The sequence below is a fragment of the Labrus bergylta genome, chromosome 19 (assembly GCF_963930695.1).
Source record: "Labrus bergylta chromosome 19, fLabBer1.1, whole genome shotgun sequence".
Lineage (NCBI taxonomy): Eukaryota > Metazoa > Chordata > Actinopteri > Labriformes > Labridae > Labrus > Labrus bergylta.
Genome location: NC_089213.1, coordinates 17,611,109 through 17,633,622, shown reverse-complemented (window position 1 = coordinate 17,633,622; position 22,514 = coordinate 17,611,109). Strand labels below are relative to the sequence as shown.

Here is a 22,514-nt window from a genome sequence, read left to right as displayed (position 1 = left end):
TGTGATCTGACCTGAAAGAGTGGATGCACAGAAACATTGTCTCAGACCCTCTTAATGGATGGTGACGAGGCAACACGCTAACAGCTGACCATTTTTGACAAGATTACACACATTTTATAGGGCTACACAAGTCGCTGAGATGTGCTAATCTTTGGAAGATACAGTGAAGTTCTCGCTCGGGTTGCAATGACAGGTGCAGAAAATAGTTTTAAGTGGTTTCGGGTTTGCCAGGTGCGTCAAGAAGGAAAGAGAACATTGAGCATTAAGGAACGGAGGAAGGCTCAGCCTCACCCGCTGAGAAGTAAGGAACATGTTTACCTCCTTTTCTTCCCATTTTGTAAGAGAACATTTGAACCCTCTCCAATGTACAAATGGCCCATTACGACTGCAATGTTCTGCAAATATAAGCTGCTGTTCTGCTGCTGTAGATCAACCTCCAGACACACACACACACACACAAGAAGACGGAGGGATCATATTTGTTTGTTTGTACTTTGACTCACACAGCCTGTTATTTAATTTCTTCATCCAACGCTCGTCTCTCCTTTGTGGCCCGCAGAAAAGCGGCTCCCTTAGCAGTCTGAGCCTGAGCTCAAACACTCAGCACCGGACTCTGGCAGGCTTGACAAACTGAGAGGGAGAGAGGGAGAGAGGGAGAGAGAGGGGATGAGGCATAAAATGGAAACAGGAGAGGGAAAAGCTGTGAGACAGAGAGCAGAGCAGAGTGTGTGTGTGTGTGTGGGGTGTGTTAATGTACCGTAGATGTCACACATGCTGACCTGCCAGTGGACAGCACAGTACCTGCTGCCAAACACAAACAGCATACTCACACACATTGGAAAAAAAACATGTTACACACGTTTACTGAGACAGTACAGACATCTGTGGGGACCAACCTGACTGAATATTTAAGTTAGAACACATGCAGATACATAAGATGATTGCCTGAATATTCACTAAACAGTAAAAAAATAAAGACAATGACAAAACAAAGAGGTCAAACTCTAATTCAAACCAGTAAACAGGAATTTGAATAAACTGAAAATTCACAAACAAGCTATTATGGATGCTATTCACATCTCCATTCAGTTTTCATACTTGTTTTTAAAAACTCAAATGGGTTCTGAGTGTTACCCAACGGTTGCTAATCTAATTTACCACACTTTTTTTGGCTTCAGGAGATTTGAAATTATTTCCATTTTGACTCTGATTTTGAAAAAAAAAAAATAATGACAAGCTGAGACCCATCTTCCAGGCATCTCCTGCATAACAAATTCACATTTGGGAGTATGTAGTATTTGTAACTATTGCAATGCAAGTTTCTTAATATGCAGAGACAAGTTTGTCTGCAATTTTAGGCCTGGCTACATAGCTGAATTACTCTACCGACATCCTGCACACTCATCAGAATCAGAAATACTAAAATGGAAAATAGAAATCAGTGTTTCCCCTACCATTATATTGGAGGGGCGGCCCGCCTCCCCAATGCGCCCCCCCCCCCCCCCCCCCCGAAGGTCAAGTTAAAAAATATATATTTTTTTAAATTATTTTTGGGCTTTTTGTGCCTTTATTGTAGAGATGGGATAGTGGATAGAGTTGGAAATCAGGGAAAGAAGTAATTTAAGGACACCTTTCCGATAGAAAAGGTCATTAAAAGTAACACATGAACACCAAGATTCCTTCAAGTGTTTGTGTCGTCGTGTCGACGTGTCGGCATGTTGGCTTGTCCCCACCCCGCCCCCCAACGCTGTAAACCTAGGGGAAACACTGGAAATAATAAAATATGCAACAAGTACCAAGTGAGAGTAAGAATAATAAGCTATGTACGCTGGGAATTGAAAAATATAAGCAATGTTTACAAATATACATCAACACATTGTGCTGTGTTAAACAGTGTAGATATTGTATCACATTTCAATATGATTCTTGAAAAAGGCCTCCGTGTTCTTAGACCATATTGCACTGCATGGATTGAAATATAGTTATGTTATCTTCAAAGGAACATCTACAAGTGACAGCTATATTTACCTAAAATACAGTTTACAGAGAATCAACCTGCCCTCCAACAATAAGGTGTCTGAACCTGAATATTTGGGTTGATGCTAATAATGGTAATTTCTCTCTGCTGCTTTGTCCCCTACTGTAGCTATGCTAATGTGAAGAAATGCAGCAACGAGGGCCGGGCCCTGATGCAGCTGGACTTCCAACAGTTCCTCATGAAGCTTGAGAAACTGACCGACTTGCGACCCATCCCTGATAAAGAGTTCGTGGAGACTTACATCAAGGCCTACTACTTGACTGAGAACGATATGGAGCAGTTTATCAAGAATCACAGGGTGAGACGGTGAAGCAATGTCAACATCTGCATAATGCTGAATGCCTTATGTTGAGAGACGGTGTGTTTGCATGTCTGTCTTTTTTTTCTCACATATTCTGTGTGTATCTGTGCAGGAGTACTCCATGAAGCAGCTTGCCAACCTGGTGAACGTTTGCCTGGGCTCGCACATAAATAAGAAGGCTCGTCAGAAACTTCTGGCGGCCATCGATGACATTGACAGACCCAAGAGATAGACTGATGACAGGAGCAGACCCTAAACATATCATCCAGCCACAGAGACTGACACTCAAGCAGAACCCCATCCCGTCCTGCAGAAGAGCTCATCACAGAATGTCTTCATATTCCATTTCATGTTTGGGTATTTTTAACAAGTAAAGCTGCTATTCACATTAACGTAAAGCTAAAATAATAGCCTATTGTTAATTGGTTGTTAACCTACAGTCATTGTTTGGTCAAAAACAAACTCAGTTTTTTTGAAAGCACCTCATGACATACTGTTGGACATAAATACTAAAACCATCACCATCGAGCATGCTAAAGTTACCCTACAAACACTGAACATGGATCACAATGCACGCCCTCATCTTTTCATTTTAGAAACTTGCTGCTTATGACATTTGTCTGAAAATTGTCTACATTCAAAACAGTTTTAATGTCTTCAATGGCCAGATGGAACTGACTTTTTCACACATCAATTAACAGATATAACCTTGTGATATAAGTGTGTTAACGTTGCTCTTCATGGTGTTACATCAACTCCATCCTTTCAATTAAGAAAAAAAAAAGCATTTACCAGAAGTCCAGTAACATACGTTTTCTGTACTAAATATGTCCCAATATTGGATCCAAGAAGACTCTGAAGCAGTTATTATTAACCTCTACTTTCTGATCTCAAGCTTTGTCTCATGGTTGAATGTCCCTTCCAGATGCAGATGCAGTAGATCTCATTTATCGTTCATTTGAATCACTCTTTATAAGTTATTCTTATTTTCTTTGTGTATCGTTTTACTTCAGGGTATTTTTGTGCCTGATTGGATGTTTCTTTGTTTCTTTGTTCTGTCTGTCTATGATATAAATCTAATATAATAATGATCCTGAAAATAATATAAATTGCTGTAGTTAGCGTTCAAATATTGTATATGAGCACCAGCTGCATTTGATTGTTTGCCATTTGTTAATTATTTGAATGTCCTCTAGTATCTGATCTCCATGCTGAGCATTCAAATGTGGTTTTTATTTTTTTTCTATCAGTTTGTGCAGTCGGACATTGATGATGTGAATCCTCATGAGTTTGTAACTGAACTGCGTCAGCTACAAGAGCTTTCCTCTGCCGCTTTAAAGCTGCCCCCACCTGTCGCCTCCATTAGAGCAGACCTGCCGAGAGGGCAGATTGATTTTCTGCTAAAGAAAAAAAAAAAAAAAGGACTGGAGTTAGAGTTTTTGATATGGCTTCATATTTTCTGTGCACCTAGTCCATGAAGACTATTGTAAATGTGAATGTTTTGAACAATGTCTGTATTTATTTCTGGCTTCGTGTCTTGTTTAGCGTTTTTATATAATACTGGAAGTGTGCTGTCATTTATCACCTCTCAGTATCTTGTAACTTATCAGCTGAAGCTAAAAAAAAAAAAAAAAGAAGATATTTAAACTTTGTGAAATTATGTTAAGGGTCAAGTGCACTATTGTGAAACTAATCAGTAATCATTGTTTAACTGTAGGTTGAACCAAAAATGATTCTAACATAATAAACACACTAACAATGGACTCTTAGTGTCTCTTCTATTATAACTCATGATCCTCAAATATAGCTTTATCATATCCAACCTTTAAAATCTCTGGGCCCAAGCATTTTTCATACAGACATTGTTCCCCTTCATGATAATATATGAGTGTTACCTTTCAGCAGCACCAGTGTCACCCTAATGATGTTGAACTCAGCCAGGAGCAGGACTGTTCCATTAATTAAAGTGGCTTCCTGTGTGGTTAAACCCTGCAGCCTTCCTCTTTAGGAAGGAGCCCACTAATCCTCCTAAAAGAGCTATGAATGACTCATTTCAACTTTGATGATTCACTGTTTTTTACTCTGCAAAAGTGTAACTGTTTTTCTTGTCATTAAGCACAAGTGGGACACCTCTGGAAGGGATTCAAGCTGTATGAAACATGGACATACAGCATAGTCTCAGTGATGCCATCCATTGCTTTCTGAAGCGGTGTTGTGAAGCCCAACGACAGCCGTTGCCATATTGTAAATGCTGACTCCGACTTGGCTAACCGAGAAGCAAGCAAAGAGGTGGAGTTGAGGTGTGCCGAATTCATATCTCAGTTGCTGAAACATGCCTGGAGCTTGTCATCCAGCTATAATATCCCAAACAATGAAACAACAAGGCAGGTTTTTCTTAAGTGAAGCCTAGTCTTTTGGCAAACAGCTACAACATGTCTGGCTGTCAGTCAAATCAAACACGCTCCTTTTTATGTCTATTTAAAAGAGCTGCATCTATTGTGAAAATCACGTGTATGCTGCTGACTTTCATGCAGTTTCACCACAAAAACAAATCAAGTTAAACAGGTGACTTCTGCACATTAAAAAGCCTCATCTCAATCAGCAGTGAAGTATACTGGCTTGTCAGCTTTGAATTGTTGCAACACAACAGATATACAGTACATGCCACATTATTTGCGGATGGGCAAATAACTGGTGCATGGATCCCTATTAATTAAGCATGACTCATAACCTTCATATAATCAGAACAGATTAGTTCTAATAGCAAAGGTTGCTGCTATTGCTGGATCTATTCTCATATTTCTCAGGAGAAAAGTACAAAAAAGTTTAATTTTTGGTTGATGTTTATGCTTCTAGCCTCTCTTATTAGAGAGACAGAACAGTGAATGGAGTCGGAAATCAGGAAGAGGGAGAGATTGGGGAATGACATGCAGCAAAGGAGCCACAGTTCAGAAACCCAGGCTACCCACTTTGAGGACTAAAGCCTCTGTACATGGGGGCCACCAGCGCCCCGTAAATGTAGGTTTGATGTTCATTGTTATGTGGTTCATAAGCTCAGAGCTAAAGTGAAGGACAGTGCACAGGGTAGCTGTAAAGATCAACTCTTGGTCCTATCCCCCCCTGATCTTGTCCCTATATGTGTGAGTAGGGTTTATTGGTAAAGAATTAAAAGTCAAACACTTCAGTCAGTATGAATCTTTTCAGCAAACAAAGACAAAAAAACAAGAAGACTATTTCAGCATAATGCTGTTAATCACTACGTCTGATCCAGTTGCAGTAGTAACAGGCATTCCATTTTTCTTTGCTCTCAAAGGTCAAATAGACGCATTAGTATAACTTCTTCATGTTTCATAACCGTCTACAAACTCTTTACAGGAGCTTTGAAAATAAAGAGTAACCTTAAGTCTTGTAACTTACAAAATTACTTTTATGTGATATTCAACTGTTTTAAACTTTATTTTTGTTTGGATTTAAATGCAGTTGCCCTAATTGATTTTTATATGTGGCAAATGTCCTTTAGGTTTACCAGCTGGCAGTGAACAGAATATATTTAGCTGCTTTAAATTGTGTCTCAAGGCAGTGACTCAAAACATGGACAAAAGATTTGATTATTTTCTTTAAGTGCATGTATCCCTGTAGATAGGGTAGCAGCTTCTGTGTTTTTGCACTTTGAAAGTATTTGACCATTCAACCCTTGTGTGCCTTTCGTACACTGCTTGTCTCACCCTCTCACCCTTAGACACTCTGATTCATGACCTACTCACACCACTGTTCCCCACGTCCTTGTGCAACAGATTCAGTTGCTCAGCTGGATGGTACCTCCTGTCAGGCTGTGGCCCAGATACCCTCTAAGATAAAAGAGCGTGCGCTCTTTGCTCTTATGTGTCTGCCAAATTTCATCTAGCTGAGCTCATAGTAATCACTATCACTGTTTCACATGGCCTTTATGCCCTCGTGTCTGCTGATAAGCACTGACATAGACTTTATTCATGTCTACTCAAACATGTGAAACAACTGCTGGCAGAGGCTGTTAGTAATTTTACTTTGCATGTTGATTTACAAGAGAAAGTTGAAACATTTGCAAGCTCTCCTCTTTAATGTACAGTGGTCATTATTTGGAAAGATCTTTTCTCAGACACAGGAATGTTTTGTTAATCATTTCTTTGAAATCTTTAGTTAGGAAATTCAGATTAACTTTTATGTGAACTCCCTTTTGTAAAAACGTATTTTGCCTCGCTGCTGCCCGACCCTCGCTCCCCTGCAGTGAAAAAATTAGTTTGGCCGGTTGCACCTTTTATTAAGTTGAAAATGGGGGTTACGCTTACAATTTGCTCGGTTCAAACTCAATTTATCCAAAAGGATTAAAGCTGTAGGAGACGTGCCCTGACATGTCAGCTGCAACAAAACTAACATGGGGGGCAAGCATGTTAATTATAGTCCTGGAAAGATACTGGATGGTTCACAATTCTCCACCATGGAGGTAAGAGACAAAACATCTTCATCAAGATGAAACGAGTATTGCTAACTAAACTAAATAACTGTTTCTTTGATTCCCCCGATGAAATAAAATGTATCTTGTTTTCTTGTATTATTTCCTTAGACTGTAGGTGAATACATGGACATATTAATTCAGTGATGCATCGGTTTCAAGAGTGGTCATGAAACCCAACAATGGCCATTGCCATAACCAACTCCATGCTAATAAAAATGTTTAAGGTCAGTAACAGCCACAACAAGCCCACCTATCATTTTGATAAGTCACGCCCCTTATTACTGTATGCCAAATTATGCGTAACTCTAACGGGGATTCCCAAGATTTTGTAGCCAGCCTCATGTGGACACACAAGGAAGTGCAGTCAGTCTTTTACACTTGCTGTTTGGCCTCATTTTTTAACACATTTTTTAAAGTTGCCCTTTGATTGTTTGACTGATGTTTCTTGTAAATCTGCTCAAGTTTACACCAAACACATCAATGCTCACTAGCTAATGCTAGTTAAATGCTAGTGTAAAGTCTACATCAAATTTAGAAACTTTTGACAATTTGAAAAAGGTGGAACAAATACAGTGGGCAGCGAATCAATAGTTTAAGTTAAATGCAAATCAAAAATAGTTTGTAACCTCATTTCAAACTACGTAGCTGCTAACGCTACAGTATGCAGTTAAAAGCTAGCACCATCTTTGTAGGCTAACAGCAAAAGATTTAGCTACCTAAGCCCATTTACCTAAAAAACATAAAACATAATTATCCCAACCACATCAGTTAGCTATGTTAGATATGCAGCAACCTTCAACAGGCACATGTTTTAGTCTTTTAAAATGTAAGAAAGAGAGAAAACAAATAGCTGAAGTCTTTAAAGATGCTGTGTAAGTTTAATTGCTAATTTTCTCCCAGATCTATCAGGTTAGCTAAATCTAACAGAAAAGCAAGGACAAGATGGAGAGTTCATCTCAGGGCATATGGGCAGAAAACACATTTTAGATGTTGGGAAAACTGGAACCTCAACCTACACACATGAAGACCTTCAATCTCAATGTCACACTCTGTGAGAGCAGAAAATCGAAAAAACTGTAAGCATTGAACTGTGCACGGTTTAGATAAACCCATGTGAGGATAATGACAGTCTAGTGTATTCACAGGGCCTTAAAACACTCGTATTGATTTAGCACTATTACAAAATAAACCTGCAATGGATAGACTGCATCCATAAAGACAAGATATGTCTATTAGGCTACTGTGGATAGGAAGAAGTTCATACATTACACTGGGTTTATTGAAAATTATTGTTCTAGCATTAGGAAAAAGACTATTTCAAATAGACTGCATTAAAGAGATAATGTACCTTTCATTAAAAGTACATTCATACAAACCCTTCTGCAATTCAATAAAGGTTCAATAAACATCATTATTGTTCTTAATTTAATAGACCCAATGGCGGTACTTTCTCGTCTTATTGACTGGCATTAGAGATTGAAGCCGCTAATTGGATGTCAGACTCTGCTGCATAAACTTTCACGACGGCCCTCTGAGAATCTTGTTCCGCCAGTCGCTGCTAATTTGTTGCTTGAGTAACTTTACTTGGGTGGAAACAAATGTGTGTGGTCGAAAACACAAGCATGGAGAAAGAGAGCGTGTATAAACTCAAGTGCTTCTGCTGTTCCTCGGGGAAACCTCTCTTTCACATCAAAAAGATCATAAAAACATGAGAAACATTTGACATGATGCCAGACAGTTACTTCTCATGAAGAAAACATTAAAGAGACTAATTCAAATACTGCCCATGTGATGTATTATTTATTTTATTCCAATTCACGTCACGAAGTAATCTCAACAGCAGCACTTTGTGGAGCTCTTGGAAATACCCTTGCACAAAACACAAAGTCAATACTCCCGTCTCTCAGGCATGCATATGGATTGTGGACCTATACACACAGTTTAGAAGAGTGATGCTGTGTCTACATCTAAATTCACAGAGCTGGAGGAACAGCAAGAAAATATTTCTATGTATATCTTTGTTTCATAACCTGAGTCCTGAGGCAGTGGTCCATTATAAAATACAACAATACAACAAATACTTGCTGTAATGGCAAGTGGCCTATTCATTCAGAGGGCATTGAATAATATCATCTGTGAACGTGTTTAGTCACTCAAAAACACTGCTTCACCTTGCTGAGGTCTTGAAAATGAAATTTTCTTACATTACATTTGACTGCTTAATTCTTAATTGTCTCTATTGTCATGAACAGATATAATATATCGGCATGCAAGACCAAAAATATACTATGACAGCATATAGTGCATTTGAAACTGGATGCATTGTTGTGTTGTGCAGAGAATTTGCTCAACTTATAAACATTCATACATTTAGTCATTCAAAATAGTAAACATACAGTGCTCATTCAATCTAACGCTTCAGCCAAAGAAAAATAAGACTAAGGTCTGGGGGGGGGGGGGGGGGATATAAAGGAGTCAAAGGTTACAGGGCACATGCAGACCAAGGCAATTAAATAAGACAAAGATAGACTTATAATATAAAATATTCAAAAAGAAAACGTGTGCATATATTGTATGCTATTGTCATTTATCAAGGTGTGTGCAGCATGTGTGATATGAGCTCAGGAAGCAGTGGTGGGGAATAAACTACTGGATTATGGAGGTTTGGTTGGATGGGAGTCTTTTTTCATTTGCAGGATGAATAACAGGGGGGTGCTGACTGATTGCTGTGCTTCCATGATGGTTTCCTGGAGGGCATGGTTGTGTCTTGCAGATAATAGGTATTTCAGGGCTGTTGTTTGGTGCCTTTGTTTATTGGTTTTGATGCTAGATATGGAATGGATGCAGGGGTAACTGATTTACAAAGGGAGTTTATCACCTAGTTTTAGTGTTCGTTTTGTATGATCTGCAGGCACTGAAGTTGATGGACCAAGATGGATCAAGACCAAGACAAAGAGTTCAAAGTCATATGGACGAGGGTAGTCACTGGTAACGTCTTCAATATTAATTTTCTATTATAAAAGATCATCAGACAGAGCACAAAAGCTAAATATTAGACTGCTCTAGATTTTTTAGTTTAAGTTGATTTTTTAAATAACTCATAAGAACAACGTCTGAGAGGGAGAGAGAGCTCATTCAGTTGTAAAAGAGTGAGGGAGTGCACAGAGGTTGAGGGACGGGGGAAAGAATCAGGGATCATCTGTCCAGATGTATCTTACTTTACCAGTTAAGTGTGTGAACAACACTGCAGACTTCAGTACAACAAGTGCTGAGTGTACATTTATGTCTGTGCTTCTGCTTGTCACCCTCACTTCTCTGTTTATTGTAAACTAGATAAAGTGGCCATAGAGTTCTTTTGTCTTTTGCTGTATAAAATGTTCTAAAGGTTGGTAGGAGCTGCTGTTAATAATATTAATAATCCTGAACATTCAAATCAATTAATCAAATATACATTTGGGCAGCACATGGTAGAGCATCATCTAGAACGACTTCTCTCAGTACTCCCAACTTAAACTGACTTCCACGATCACTGCCTCTCCCTGAGGCTCTGACTTTGTTGGTTCATTGTGGTTTTATTTGTGATTGTCGTCTTCTTAAGAGCCCCATTAGCTTGTGCATTTCAAGGTTCAGCACTAAAAAAATGCCTTACTTACTTTGCGCTGTCTGCAATCCATTACCGTCTCTATCTTCCAAAGTAAGAGCAAAGGGTTTTAATTTGGAAGCTGGACAAAAAAATGAGCCAGGCTAAAACATTTCATTTAAACACTGATTTGAAAGAGTTTCATTGATGTTGAAATTTTAGGAACTGTCATTGTCTTTATCTAGGGCTGTGCATGAAAATCAAAGTATCACAACAAGTGTTGATATTGTTGAAACCCTATGTTCTAATACACTGGAATGGAAATTTTGAATAAAAGCTGCAGTATGCAACATTAATTCATTAGAATTGTATTCAAAATGGCATATTTTGATGATTGCATATCACCTACAATATTAAATTAATCATAATGTTCCTTAGAATACATGTGTGTAAGATCTGTAATCAACACTACTCTCCCTCATTCAGGCTGGATCAGTATAACCAATCAGTTGGTTTTGCACGTAACTAGCCAATCACAGCGAGTCTGAGAGGCGACTGGTCGGGTTGTAGACAGATTGTAACAATGATTGGCTGCAATCTAATGTAATATTCATGTTATATCCTGAATACTATACTCAATAACATGGCAAGATGTAAGCACAGCTCTACTTTTAAATTTTCAGTAAATTATTTGAAAAAAAATCTTTCTTGTTTTTCTCTTAGTAATTTAAAGATTTTAAGTCATCTAAAAACCAGAAACATTGGTCTCCCAATACTCCTTTTCAAAACACAGAATATTAAATAGATGTTAATTTCTTTACTGACATGTTTTCAAAGTTATTCTAACAAGTGACTTAAATCTACTGTGCCTATTTAGTGATCCATGAATGATAACTGCAGACATTTTGTAGCAGAATGTGAACCACACTAACAGGCTGAATATTTAAACTGGTAAACAAACAAAATGATCACAAAAGATTATTCACAGGTAATTTCATGGGTCTTGCCCTCTCATGTCTCAGCTTTCACAACACTGTAAACAGAGAGATGACTTTAGAGGAGTGAGACAGATAAACCAAAGAGAGACTCTCCGCAGTATCTCACCCATCTAATTGTGTTTGCAGTTTAATCATGCTCTCACTATCAGCAAATATTCCTGATGAGCGATGTGATGAGGGGGGAGGGGGGGGGGGGGGGCTCAAATATATTGTTGACTTTGAGTATATAAAAAGAGCAGTGTTGGTCTTACACCTCCGGATAGCGCAGCGGGACCACAGTCCTCAGATCACCTCACATGCGTGTATCGTGAGGAGAATTAGATATACAATACAGGTCAATACTTGAAATCTGCAGGGAGGACCGTATTTATCATAATGTTGACAGGCTGTGTTTGATTAAGAAACATGTTTGACCTTAAGATTAAAACACACAGACAAACTGTTGATATTTGAATTGGATTACCATTGCACCTATTGATCAAACAACGGCTGTTAAATCAAAACAACTGTGCTCACATGAATAGCTAACCGCTGGTTACTGTCTGATCACGTTTGTTTTATTGCTCACATATGTATTTAATTCTATATCTACTATTTATCTTTCTGTCCTGTATAAATAGTGTATATTTTGTCATTTTAGCATTACTCTCTTCCTCTGATTATTTCTATTATAATTCTCAGTTTCATTATTATTACTTTGATATTTCTCTCAAAGGCATCCTGAGGACAAGTGCATGCATCTGGTTCGTCCAATGTTATTGTGATGTCAATGTTAAATCAAATCTATCGTATAGTGAGCTCAGGAATCCAGGATGCTACAATACATTTTGATCTACATATTGGAATTGCATCAAGCCTTCCAGCTCTTGGTTGGCCTCTCAATGTTCAGGGATGCAATTTTTACGGATTTATTCAGAATCCTGATTTCCAGACTTTAAAAGCTGACCCAGCGGACTTTAACCATCCATGAGGATGTTCCGCTCAAACTCAACCAGCTAACTTTAAAAGAACAATGGTGAGTTTCTTGGCTGTTTGTGTTCATTTGCCGTGACGCTAATGTGGTCAAAAGTAATTTCTGAAGCGTCTGTTAATGACACAAATGTCATTAAGGGTAGAGTTTGAGGACATTTAGATTTTTATTAAATCTGACAAATCGTTGTAATTTCTATCCTTCTCGATTGATAAGTAACTGAAAAGACATAATGCTGGAGGGACACTGCGCCACAAGGAAAAAAACGTTAATAACCGTTAATTTTAGTATTCAAGCCTCTCTAGCTAGCATTTATTTTAAAAGTGTGATAATTAAAAAATTAAATAAAGAAGTGTATATCAATGTTGAAAGATAAACACACATCTATTCAATCAGACTCAACTACCTATCCCACCACATAACTCTGTCACATGGTACTGTAAGCTAAGTGCTTCAATGCTGATGTTTGCTCTTTAATGCTAACCAACAAATACAAATACATGCACCTCGGATATATTCCCCTCTGAAATTTCTCTTACCATTGAGTTTTCAAGAGCTGATCAATGGGGACATCTTGAAATCAAAACAGTTTGTCAGATTTCCTTCTCTTTCATAACTTGCCAACATAAAAAGTAGCCATACTGGCATAAAGTTGTCACCTTGTGAATACATAAGAGCATAACATAATGCCACTAATGATGTGTAAGATCAGATTCTGTCCATTATTGCTTTGTTAACGGTGTTTTAAAGGGTGTATGCTGAACTGGAAATATGATATTAGCTTCATAGTAGCTAATGATGCCATTGTAAAAGAAAAGCTTTACCTTTTTACTGTTGCAGATGAAGCTGACAGGAAAACCTCTAAACGGCGACCCAGTAATGATTACTTTGCTTTCATGTTTACTGGATGGCAGAATAATGAAAGCAATACATCATGCAAGGGAAAGTAGAGCCGCTCACGTCCTCCTGAGTTCTGTAGGAAATGCGTTTCACGACCACCATTATCATACAGACCAATATTTCGTGCACCAATTTGTCAAAAGCTCTTCGGCGTTGCTTTTAGTAACACAATCTGTATACTGTACCATTTCAATCACTTGGTTATCATAAGGCCTGGCATGCTGCTCTTGGCTCTCCCCGTTTCTCATTACTCTGGGGAAAGCTCTGCCCCAGAGATCAACGAGTTTAAAGACGTAAGAGTGAAGGCGACAGCAAATGAAGGGCTAACAGGGACTGAGCTAACCTCACAGCATGACAGCTTTTCTTTTAATGGCAATTACACACTGTGCTCGCCTCGCTCCCGTACTGACAGCTGGTAAGAGTGTATGTCAAAGAGAATAAGAGAGGGAAAGATAGAAACAGACATCATATACTGTGATGTACCGGTATTCTATAGTACAGGTATATAACACATATACATGGTCCACAAACCACAGCCGACCACCGTAACAGTTTTATGTATCCAACCTCTTTGCACTGTGCCTTTTATTCCAGTTTATTCCAGCTAATATTCAATTGGCTCTAAATTTGACCGTATGTGTGAATGTGAGTGTGGCTGGTTGTCTCTCTCTATATGTCAGACCTGTGATTGACTGTCCAGAGTGTACCCCGCCTCTCGCCTAATGACAGCTGGAATCGTCCCCAACCCCCCCCCCCGTGACCCCGAACTGGAAAAGTGGTATAGATAATGGATTAATGGGTGGATTGTATAGCATAATTAATACAACCATAAACAAAGTGTGATATTATATGGTCATGATTCCCATTTTTTTTATTCGTTATTTAAGAATAGCCTTCACCATTATCATTATCATATTAGCTACTCTCACAACATTAGAACATTAAAGACAAAAAGAAATGGAAATAATTTTTTTCTGTACATGTGAAAACCTTTTTACAGTCTGGTTCTTACAGATACGTTGTTCTTTATAAGTAACAGAAGCTGTAAATAATTATAAATGAACATAAGGAACATTCACCTAAGATACTAAAAAGGGTTCTATCCATTTATTAATAATGGTCACGCTCTGTCTAAAGTATTGTGACCAATTTATTATCAAAGATATTCCACCTATCCTATAAAATGTCACCCATGTGTACTGGTTGACACATAAAATGGATATTAACTACAAATAGGTTATTACTATGTTCATGAATTTCCTGCCAATAAGGCACAGTGACCTGGCAAGTCCAAAAATAAGGAAGTGATTGGTGTCATTTGTCCCTCATAGCGTCCAATAACTGCTACCACTTCCCTGATGTCTTTTTATCCAACAGAATCCTCCCAAGAAAAAAAATGCTGTCCTCTCAGTGTTAGGACAGTGTTATCACGCTACAGTGAAGTCTGCTGGGGCAACAATTATGAGGGTTAATGATCATACAGGCTGTATACAAGCCAACAGGGCTTTGCTCAGCTGAAACACTTTGGATGTAAAACTGAGATGTTCAATTCCAGTCAAACCCCAAAACCCTGAGCTGAAAAGTCTGTATATATAAACAGTATATATAAGGCATTTTCCAAAAGTTAAGAACATAAAAAAAATTATATTTGACAAAAAAACACAAACAACTCTTTAAACATGGTATAAACAAACACAGCAGTTACTGACTATATTTGTCATTTACAACTTTCTTGTGACTCCCCCTTCACTGTCCTTGCTTACTTTTTTTTACATTTTTTATTTTTTTTACTTTATCAAATACTATTTCTATATACAAACATTCTGCATATTTAGTGGGTGGCTGTAACTCCATGGCACCAATTTGTGAGAAGGCCATAAGCACTCACGCACTCAACGAGAACTCCCCTCAAAGTTTGTGAGGCCTTGAGTTTTGTGACTGGGATTGGGCCTAAGTGTCCCCTATATCATTGCAATTACAGTTAACATTGTTTATAAAATAGCAGAGACACAGATATTATGTTTAGATCACCTTTGGCTACGATGATCGTTTGAAGAAAGATGTCTTAATTAAATCCTAACAGAATGATAATTGTTATCGTGCATAAACTTGTGATAAAACTTTAAGTACAAGTTGAGAAAAGAAGTCGTCGGTACACTTGGATGGATGTTTGTTTGGGCAACAACATTGCCACTCCAGTTGGATTATGGTCACAAAAATGTTACTGTATTTCTGCAATGTCCTTTGTAAGTATGCAATTATTATAACTGATCAGAAAGTCTGCAGAATAACTCTTTCACACTTTAATAATCAACTGACAAGAGCATATTTAGCTTCCACAAAGCTCTGAAGTCTAGCTTGCACACATTAATTCATGCTTTCCAATCACTAGCTCCTCCACAGCTGTTACACCAACATGATGCTTTAACTCCATCTCTGCAACTCTCTTCTTATGTGCTGTGCTTCTTAGATTTTTCATTACTCTAAGATTTTCTTTCATTTAAGCGTATCAAGAGGTTTCTCTTGGAGAGCTCCCTCAGAGAGTAGAGCCTTTTTAAGATAAATCTAACCATGTATTTACGCTAAATGGTTAAGTCATGTTTGTTCCAAGTTCCCATTTCATCTGATACTCTGAATATTTTTTTCCCATTTTGACTGACTTGTTAAATGCCGTTTCAAAGGTCATTGACAACCTTGCGATTTGCAAAAGAAACTTGAAAAATTAAGAGAATAGTAAAATGTTATTTAGGAAACACTCTGACATTCATTGTCATTGCGTTAAGTAATAGCTGAAATACATCCAATGCTCAAAGATTTGCAGTGGATGACGTCTGTCTTACACCCTGCTGTGGTGTCCTGTCACCCTCTTTTTTCTCACACTTACATCTGCCTCGAGGCTCTTTGATCAAGATGACCATCAGCCCTTCTGATTGTCTCCTCCATGGGGTCTTCTTACCATGTTTGATCTCTATGTTGGTAATCCTGCTGGGGTTTAGATCTTTGCTCGGAGAATGCAGCTTACATGCAGCGCTGGCTAACTGAGCTTTGACAGGTTTCTGTGGATGTCCCAGTGGACACCCTGAGAATGATAGGAACTGCAGACAGACGGCTCACAGGCCTGCTTCAGTTAAATCATCCCAATCCCACCTGGGCCTCAGCCAGCTCTATTTGCATATTCAAATGAAGCGCAGGATTAACTTGAGGTTTGCGTCGTGAACTCACTGGCGCAGAGACATTATGCATCTGTCTCGTGCATGTGCTTGAATTTCCCACAATTATTAAAATACTTGTGCTGGTTAAGTTCCTCGTTGCCTTTGAAGTTCACAGGGCAGAGAGGAGACACCTTTATTTACCGTCTGTTCTGCATCTTCGCTTCACTCTTTATCTTTGTTTCTCTTTCTGTCTTCCTCTACTCATAAATCATCTGAATTAACTATTTATTAAACTGTCAGGGTTCTGTGAGGGTAAATTGCTTGCATGCACACAAACAATCACACTATTGAAAACACAGGAGAGGGATTTCATAAATTTAAGACTAATCTGACCCTGTTCAACTCCATCCCTGTCAGTTTGCTTCCTCTCTACAAATTTCTGTCCACTATGTCCAGACTAACGCTTCGGGATATTCTCGTCTATCATGTCTCACTTTTATTTTTCATGCTTGATAGTGTGTATGACACTCTGGTAGATATTTTAAGACCTCTGGAGTGAGACAGATTGGGGCTACATGAGCGTGATTTAAACCTGATAGGTGGTACGTGGAGTGTAACAGCTAGCTTGCCACAGGCAGCATTGAATGACAGTAAACAATGCCTTATCTTTGGGTGGAAAGTGTCTGGCTGTCCTCTCCCAACCTGCTGCGCCGTATAACCCCATGGGGAAACACACTCTCCCTCACAAGTGTGTCTTACAAGCTGAGTACATGAAGTGCCTGTGAGTATCTGAGCTTGTGAGGCAGGTCAAGAATCTTGTTTGTGCTCAAAATGATGTGCAAACGTTGTCTGTGCAGGAACCTAGAACATGTCATACACATCAGGGGCTGTATTGGTCATTTTTTGCTGGCATTTCTTTTTCAATGAGAAGGCTCCAGGGTTCAGATTTCTGCTTGTGTTTTTCTTAATTTCATCTCTATTTACAGATCTTACATTTAAAAAACATAATGTGTACATGGGTATCCAGATTGTCATCATGGGACGTGTTCTGGTTGACATCTTCAGCACATAGTCCGGGTAGTGTTAGCCAATGACGTTTCAGTAATATTAGCTCGTAAAACAGTCCATGTGAAAGTCCTGTTTGTTTGACACATCCATCCACCCTGACCTCTTCCTAATGCAGGCTTTGTTGCTCTACTGTATAACCTCACTTTTCTTTCTTTTTTATTTTTATTTTGGGGGGAGGGGGATTTTTGCCTTTATTCGGTAGGACAGAGGATAGAGTAGGAAATCGGAAGAAAGGGAAGAATGATATGCGGGAAAGGAGCCACAGGTCGGACTTGAACCTGGACCGTTCGCTTGGAGGACTACAGCCTCTGTACAAGGGGTGCTACCTAACCGCTAGGCCATCTTCACCCCTAACCTCACTATTCTAAAGGTTTTGTTTTCCAGTTTTTAAATATATAAATTTAAAATCAACAAAAAAAAATGATACTTTGGTGTCATCGAAATGGCTTTTTATAAACATATAAACTGTTGCTATTGTACAAACTGACACAAGGTGGTAAGTGGTTACTAAAATGTGCACTTTGTCACTTACTCATACAGTAGTTGTTCTCATTGCCTTCAGACCACAAAACAAAAGCCTGCCATTGGCATTGTGGTCAATTCACAGAGATGCTAACAACACAGTGTTTTTACCTGGTGTCCCAAATTGTGATGGACCTTAATCCATTGTGGAGGCCTGGATGTGAGAGTGACTGTAAGCAGAAGCTATAAAACTCTCTTCATCTTTGTTTCTGTATAATGTTACTTTTTGTAATTGACTCTCATGTTCTTTCACGCAATAGTAAATGTCACCCAGGATTTTAATAAAAGAGCAATGTAAACACCTCCTCCTTTTAATTTGAATCACATGTATTGTATGTGAACAAACCTTTACAGCATTTGTGAGATCATCAACCCCCTGTCTGTTAAAGCTCTATCTACTAAACATCACAGGAATTGACACTGCAGGGAAAGTATAACAGAAAACCAGTTTGTGCTCCTCCTGCTGTGCTGGGACCGCTCATAAAATGTTATAAGTACCGTGGAAAATCAGAGTGCACAGTCTTTGGATGGAGGGATGGCTTTGGCCGCTAACCCGGCGTTTAACGAGGCTCCCTGGTCCCTTAACCTTAAGCGCTCTGGTTTCACGGCTGTGTCACTTTGAGCTCCGTGTGTCGGAGAATTACGACGCTGGTGCATGTCCGTATTTCTGCACAGTGGATGTTGAAATCTGCGGCTCCGAGGTGATGGATGCTCACGTCTTAGCCATGTGGGATCAGGCGTTTTTTTAGGCTGACTAAGCAACAGTTTGGTAAATATTTTCCTGTTCTGTTATTCAGAATGTGTTCTTACACCCTGTGCTACAATATGCCTCACTCAGCTTATTTTGTGAAGTCTAAGAGGCCGGCAAACTTTTTTTAGATTCAGTCAGCGGGAGATGTGATTAAAGTTAACGATGTCTGTCATATTGAATTTACATCAAATTATTCTCAATCCTTGAACAACTGTCTTTATGGACTCCCTCACTCCTGTAACTTCAGAAAAGGGAATGAAAGCGGTTTCCCTGGCTTGTGTGAATGTACACTGAATGTTTACATTAACTCCACATCACTGAGTAATAGCCCAAACCTGCTGCATTTTAAGACCATCTGAGGAAGGAGATAATGATATGGATTCATTTGAAAATTAATACATAAGGAATACATTGGTTAATGTGGGAGGAATACATTAGTTTACTTATATGACTCTGCCAGCATTTCAACAGAAAAACAAGTTAAATTGATGTGCCTTCCTATAGGTCTAAACAATGGAATTGGTGGAGTAACTATTTGACACTCTAAATGATTTCCCTCCACGGTAGATATAAACCTTCACAGACACAAAACACACGTCAAAGCTTCCTAACAGTTAGTGAGTGAAAGCACAAAATAAAAGCAGGCCGGAAATGAGTTTTGTCTTGTGGAGAGCCTCTCTATGGCCGCTTGTCTATCAAGGGTTCTCATTATTGATAATTTGACTCACAAATCCCATTAGCGCATAATGCGGGAACATACTATTACATGATTTAGAGGGTTATGTCCTAAGACTTATTATGAGCCCTGAGCTTTGACTGACAGGCTCACCTCTGCCTTCAGAACAAACAAGGTGTAAAGAAAAGCTTTCATCAGGATGTGTTGGACTTTGTACGGACATCCACAAAGATATCCAACGTTGTTTATAAGGGCTTCTTTTTTAAAACAGCATATCAGAGTGCTCAGAGTGGCTCAATGTGCAGCAGCCTCAAGTGCTGCTCTTAACTCAGTAAAGCGGAAAAATATACCTACTGTGAATCTTTCTTCTCTCCTTTTCCGTTTCTCCGCTGCTCCATTACAAAAATCTGATCTTCACACAAGTGGATCAGTGATCTGCTTCAGGCCACTGCTTTGGCTCTTATGTTACTATTATCAAAGGGTTTAAATCAAGAGAGCCCAGATGATAATCACGCAGCCAGCATTATCTTCCAATAAAACATCAAACACATAGCTCATTAAAGATTATAATTTATGAGTGTTAGATGGTAATCCTGAAGGAGGAGTTACTTTATTAGATAATCTCTCCTCCTCTCTCCGTAGGTTTCTTTCTGGGCGATGCTAATTTCCCGTAGAGGCAAACAGCATCAAGTGCAATTTAAAAATCCAATAAAAATTCTTGATTATTCTGCGGCTTTGTGGATAAATGGACTTGGCCTCCAAAATGCGGAACAGAGCAGTGAGCGTCAGGCTGAAAACAAGAAGCACAGATGACATGATGGTGTCTGAGATGAGTCGGTTGACACTTATGGGGGCGACGTTCCAATCATAATTTGTCAAATCTGATCTTTCTTCTTCATATTCTTCCACCCTTTCATGCAGCGCTCCACCCCGCTCAAAGGGGGTTGCAATTCTCAATGGCTGAATGTAACCACGACTGTTAAATCCAATCACGTCTCAGAAGTCTCATCTCTTATGAGACCATGCTGCAGATCAGTCCCTGAGTGAGAAGAGACTCTGATGGTTTGATTTATTTTCTTTGAGGCGGCGGCATTGAACACAGCGCTCATATTATGATGAAAATGCTATAGCTGGCACACACGTGCAGGCAAATGCCAACACACATTCACTCACAGTATGGAACTGTATATGCGCACACACATTGAGATCCAGGTCTGATGACATCTTTCTCATTTTGTGAGACACCACACAAAAAGAGGAACAGGAAAAAAAACACGATGAAACCCAGGAAACATTTTATGGGCAGCTCCCGGAACATTTTGCATTTTTCTTCAAGCAAATGTGACATTTTACAGATACAGCTGATGGTTGCCCTTTCAAGGCTGTTTGATTGAGTACCTCAGTGACTATTGAATAGGCTGCATAACTGTGACATTTTGGACCTACCATGCTGGCTCTTAGAGGATGAGCTTTTCCTACGAAGCAATGTAGGGTTGAGATTTGTGGGTTTTCAATATGCTCTAAAGGATTATTGGTGTATTTAAATATACCTATCTTACCATACTGTAATTAGACCTATCACTGTGTTGTCCAATAGCCTTCAGGTGTGTAGAACAAGCTTTCTAATTTTGTTGTTTGTTGGGGCTTTTTCTTGTGTTTTTTGTTGTTGTCTGTTAATTCATGCCCACACATTTTTCAATTGAGCATGAGTGCACACACTTCCAGTTATTTAAAGTGGCTTCTGTATGGCCTGCTTGTTTAACGTGACAATCTGTGGCCACGTTAGTCACAGTCTTTGGTTTCTCTTTTCTCCCTGCATGCTTGATCGTGAATCCTGTCACTGTGAGCTCTGGTTGTCGGTGTGTACTTCGGGGGCTAAGTGCTGCGCTAAACTGTGTCCAAATAAGACTAAATTTAGCTACTCTCATACCTGTGTGGACAAAGTGGAGAGCAGAGTCTTTGAGTGTAACCAAGCCGAAAAAAAATGTCCTTACTCCATTATCAATGAGCTTGTTGAAGTAAAGGCCCAGCTGTCTCAAGAGCTGAAAACACTACAAGTGCTGGGTGAAAGAGGGTTCAGTGCACAGCCGGTACTCTTCAGATGGATTGAAAGGACATGAATGTTGTTTGAAAAGAAGTAGGAAGAGAATTTGACCATCCATGACAACAATTATCTTAGCAGCCACAAAAGACCAAAAGTTTCCTCTTCCATCTTGAGCCATTTTTGACCCACAGGTGAAGATTTTTAAATGAATACTTGTCGTCTCTTTGTCACTGCGGAGATTAAAAAACCCATGGTCATGACTCATGTGGATTTCTAAGCATGCATGACACATATTTTTTCACTTGCCCATTGTACAGTAAAATTGTCGCTGTCAGGGAACATTTTCCAAAACCTGCAGTAGCCCATCACTGACATTTTCCCTTAACTTTCCCAAGGCCAAATGATTGCAAGATGGAGGCTGCTCAAAGCAATTTCTTCTTCCTCCTCTAACTTTCTGCATCATGACTCTGTTGAATATATTCAATAAACACCCATAACAGGAAGATCTAGGACAATTAGGAAGATTTTTAGTGCCACTTTATCTCCATTACTGCTGATTCTCCTCTATCTCTGTCTTCGTTTGCATACAATTTCAGACTTTGCATCGAACACTTGATGGATTTGTTGCTCTGCTGCTGGCAGGAGACATTACTCAGGAGAAGAATGACGTAGTGTCTCCATACATGTCTGACTTCATCATTGTGCAGGAGGACAGCAAGTCTTCTCCTCTTGGCTGTGCCATAAGGATTCAGCAGGGCTCGAAATGACATATTATACTGCAGCTGTATAGGAAAGCTGTAACACTCATATAAAGAAAAGTCTTGTTATTACCGTTATAATCTTCATTTGTCGTGAATGTGAGCGGCCATGTCAGTAGATTTTGCCTTGATTCACATTAATGGGTGCTAGTTTATGTTTGTATGTTGTTTAGTGTTAATCCTTTTGTTTGAACTTGTGTGTCTCTTCATGAATCCCTTCTGTGTGTTTTAAACTTGTTTCACATGTTTTTGTTGGGTCAATAT

At 39.1% G+C, this 22,514-nt stretch overlaps 1 protein-coding gene across 2 annotated transcripts in view; it reads left to right on the top strand.

The window, feature by feature from the left end:
- Window positions 1-4,102, top strand: part of vps50 (VPS50 EARP/GARPII complex subunit) — a 110,939-nt gene extending 106,837 nt beyond the window's left edge. For both annotated transcript variants that reach the window (XM_020631689.3, XM_065947993.1), the window contains 2 exons: window positions 2,147-2,336; window positions 2,452-4,102. In XM_020631689.3, coding sequence (XP_020487345.1) covers window positions 2,147-2,336; window positions 2,452-2,571 — 310 coding nt within the window. In that variant the 3' untranslated portion in view covers window positions 2,572-4,102. The remainder of the gene's footprint in view (window positions 1-2,146; window positions 2,337-2,451) is intronic.
- The last annotated feature ends 18,412 nt before the right edge of the window (window positions 4,103-22,514 follow it).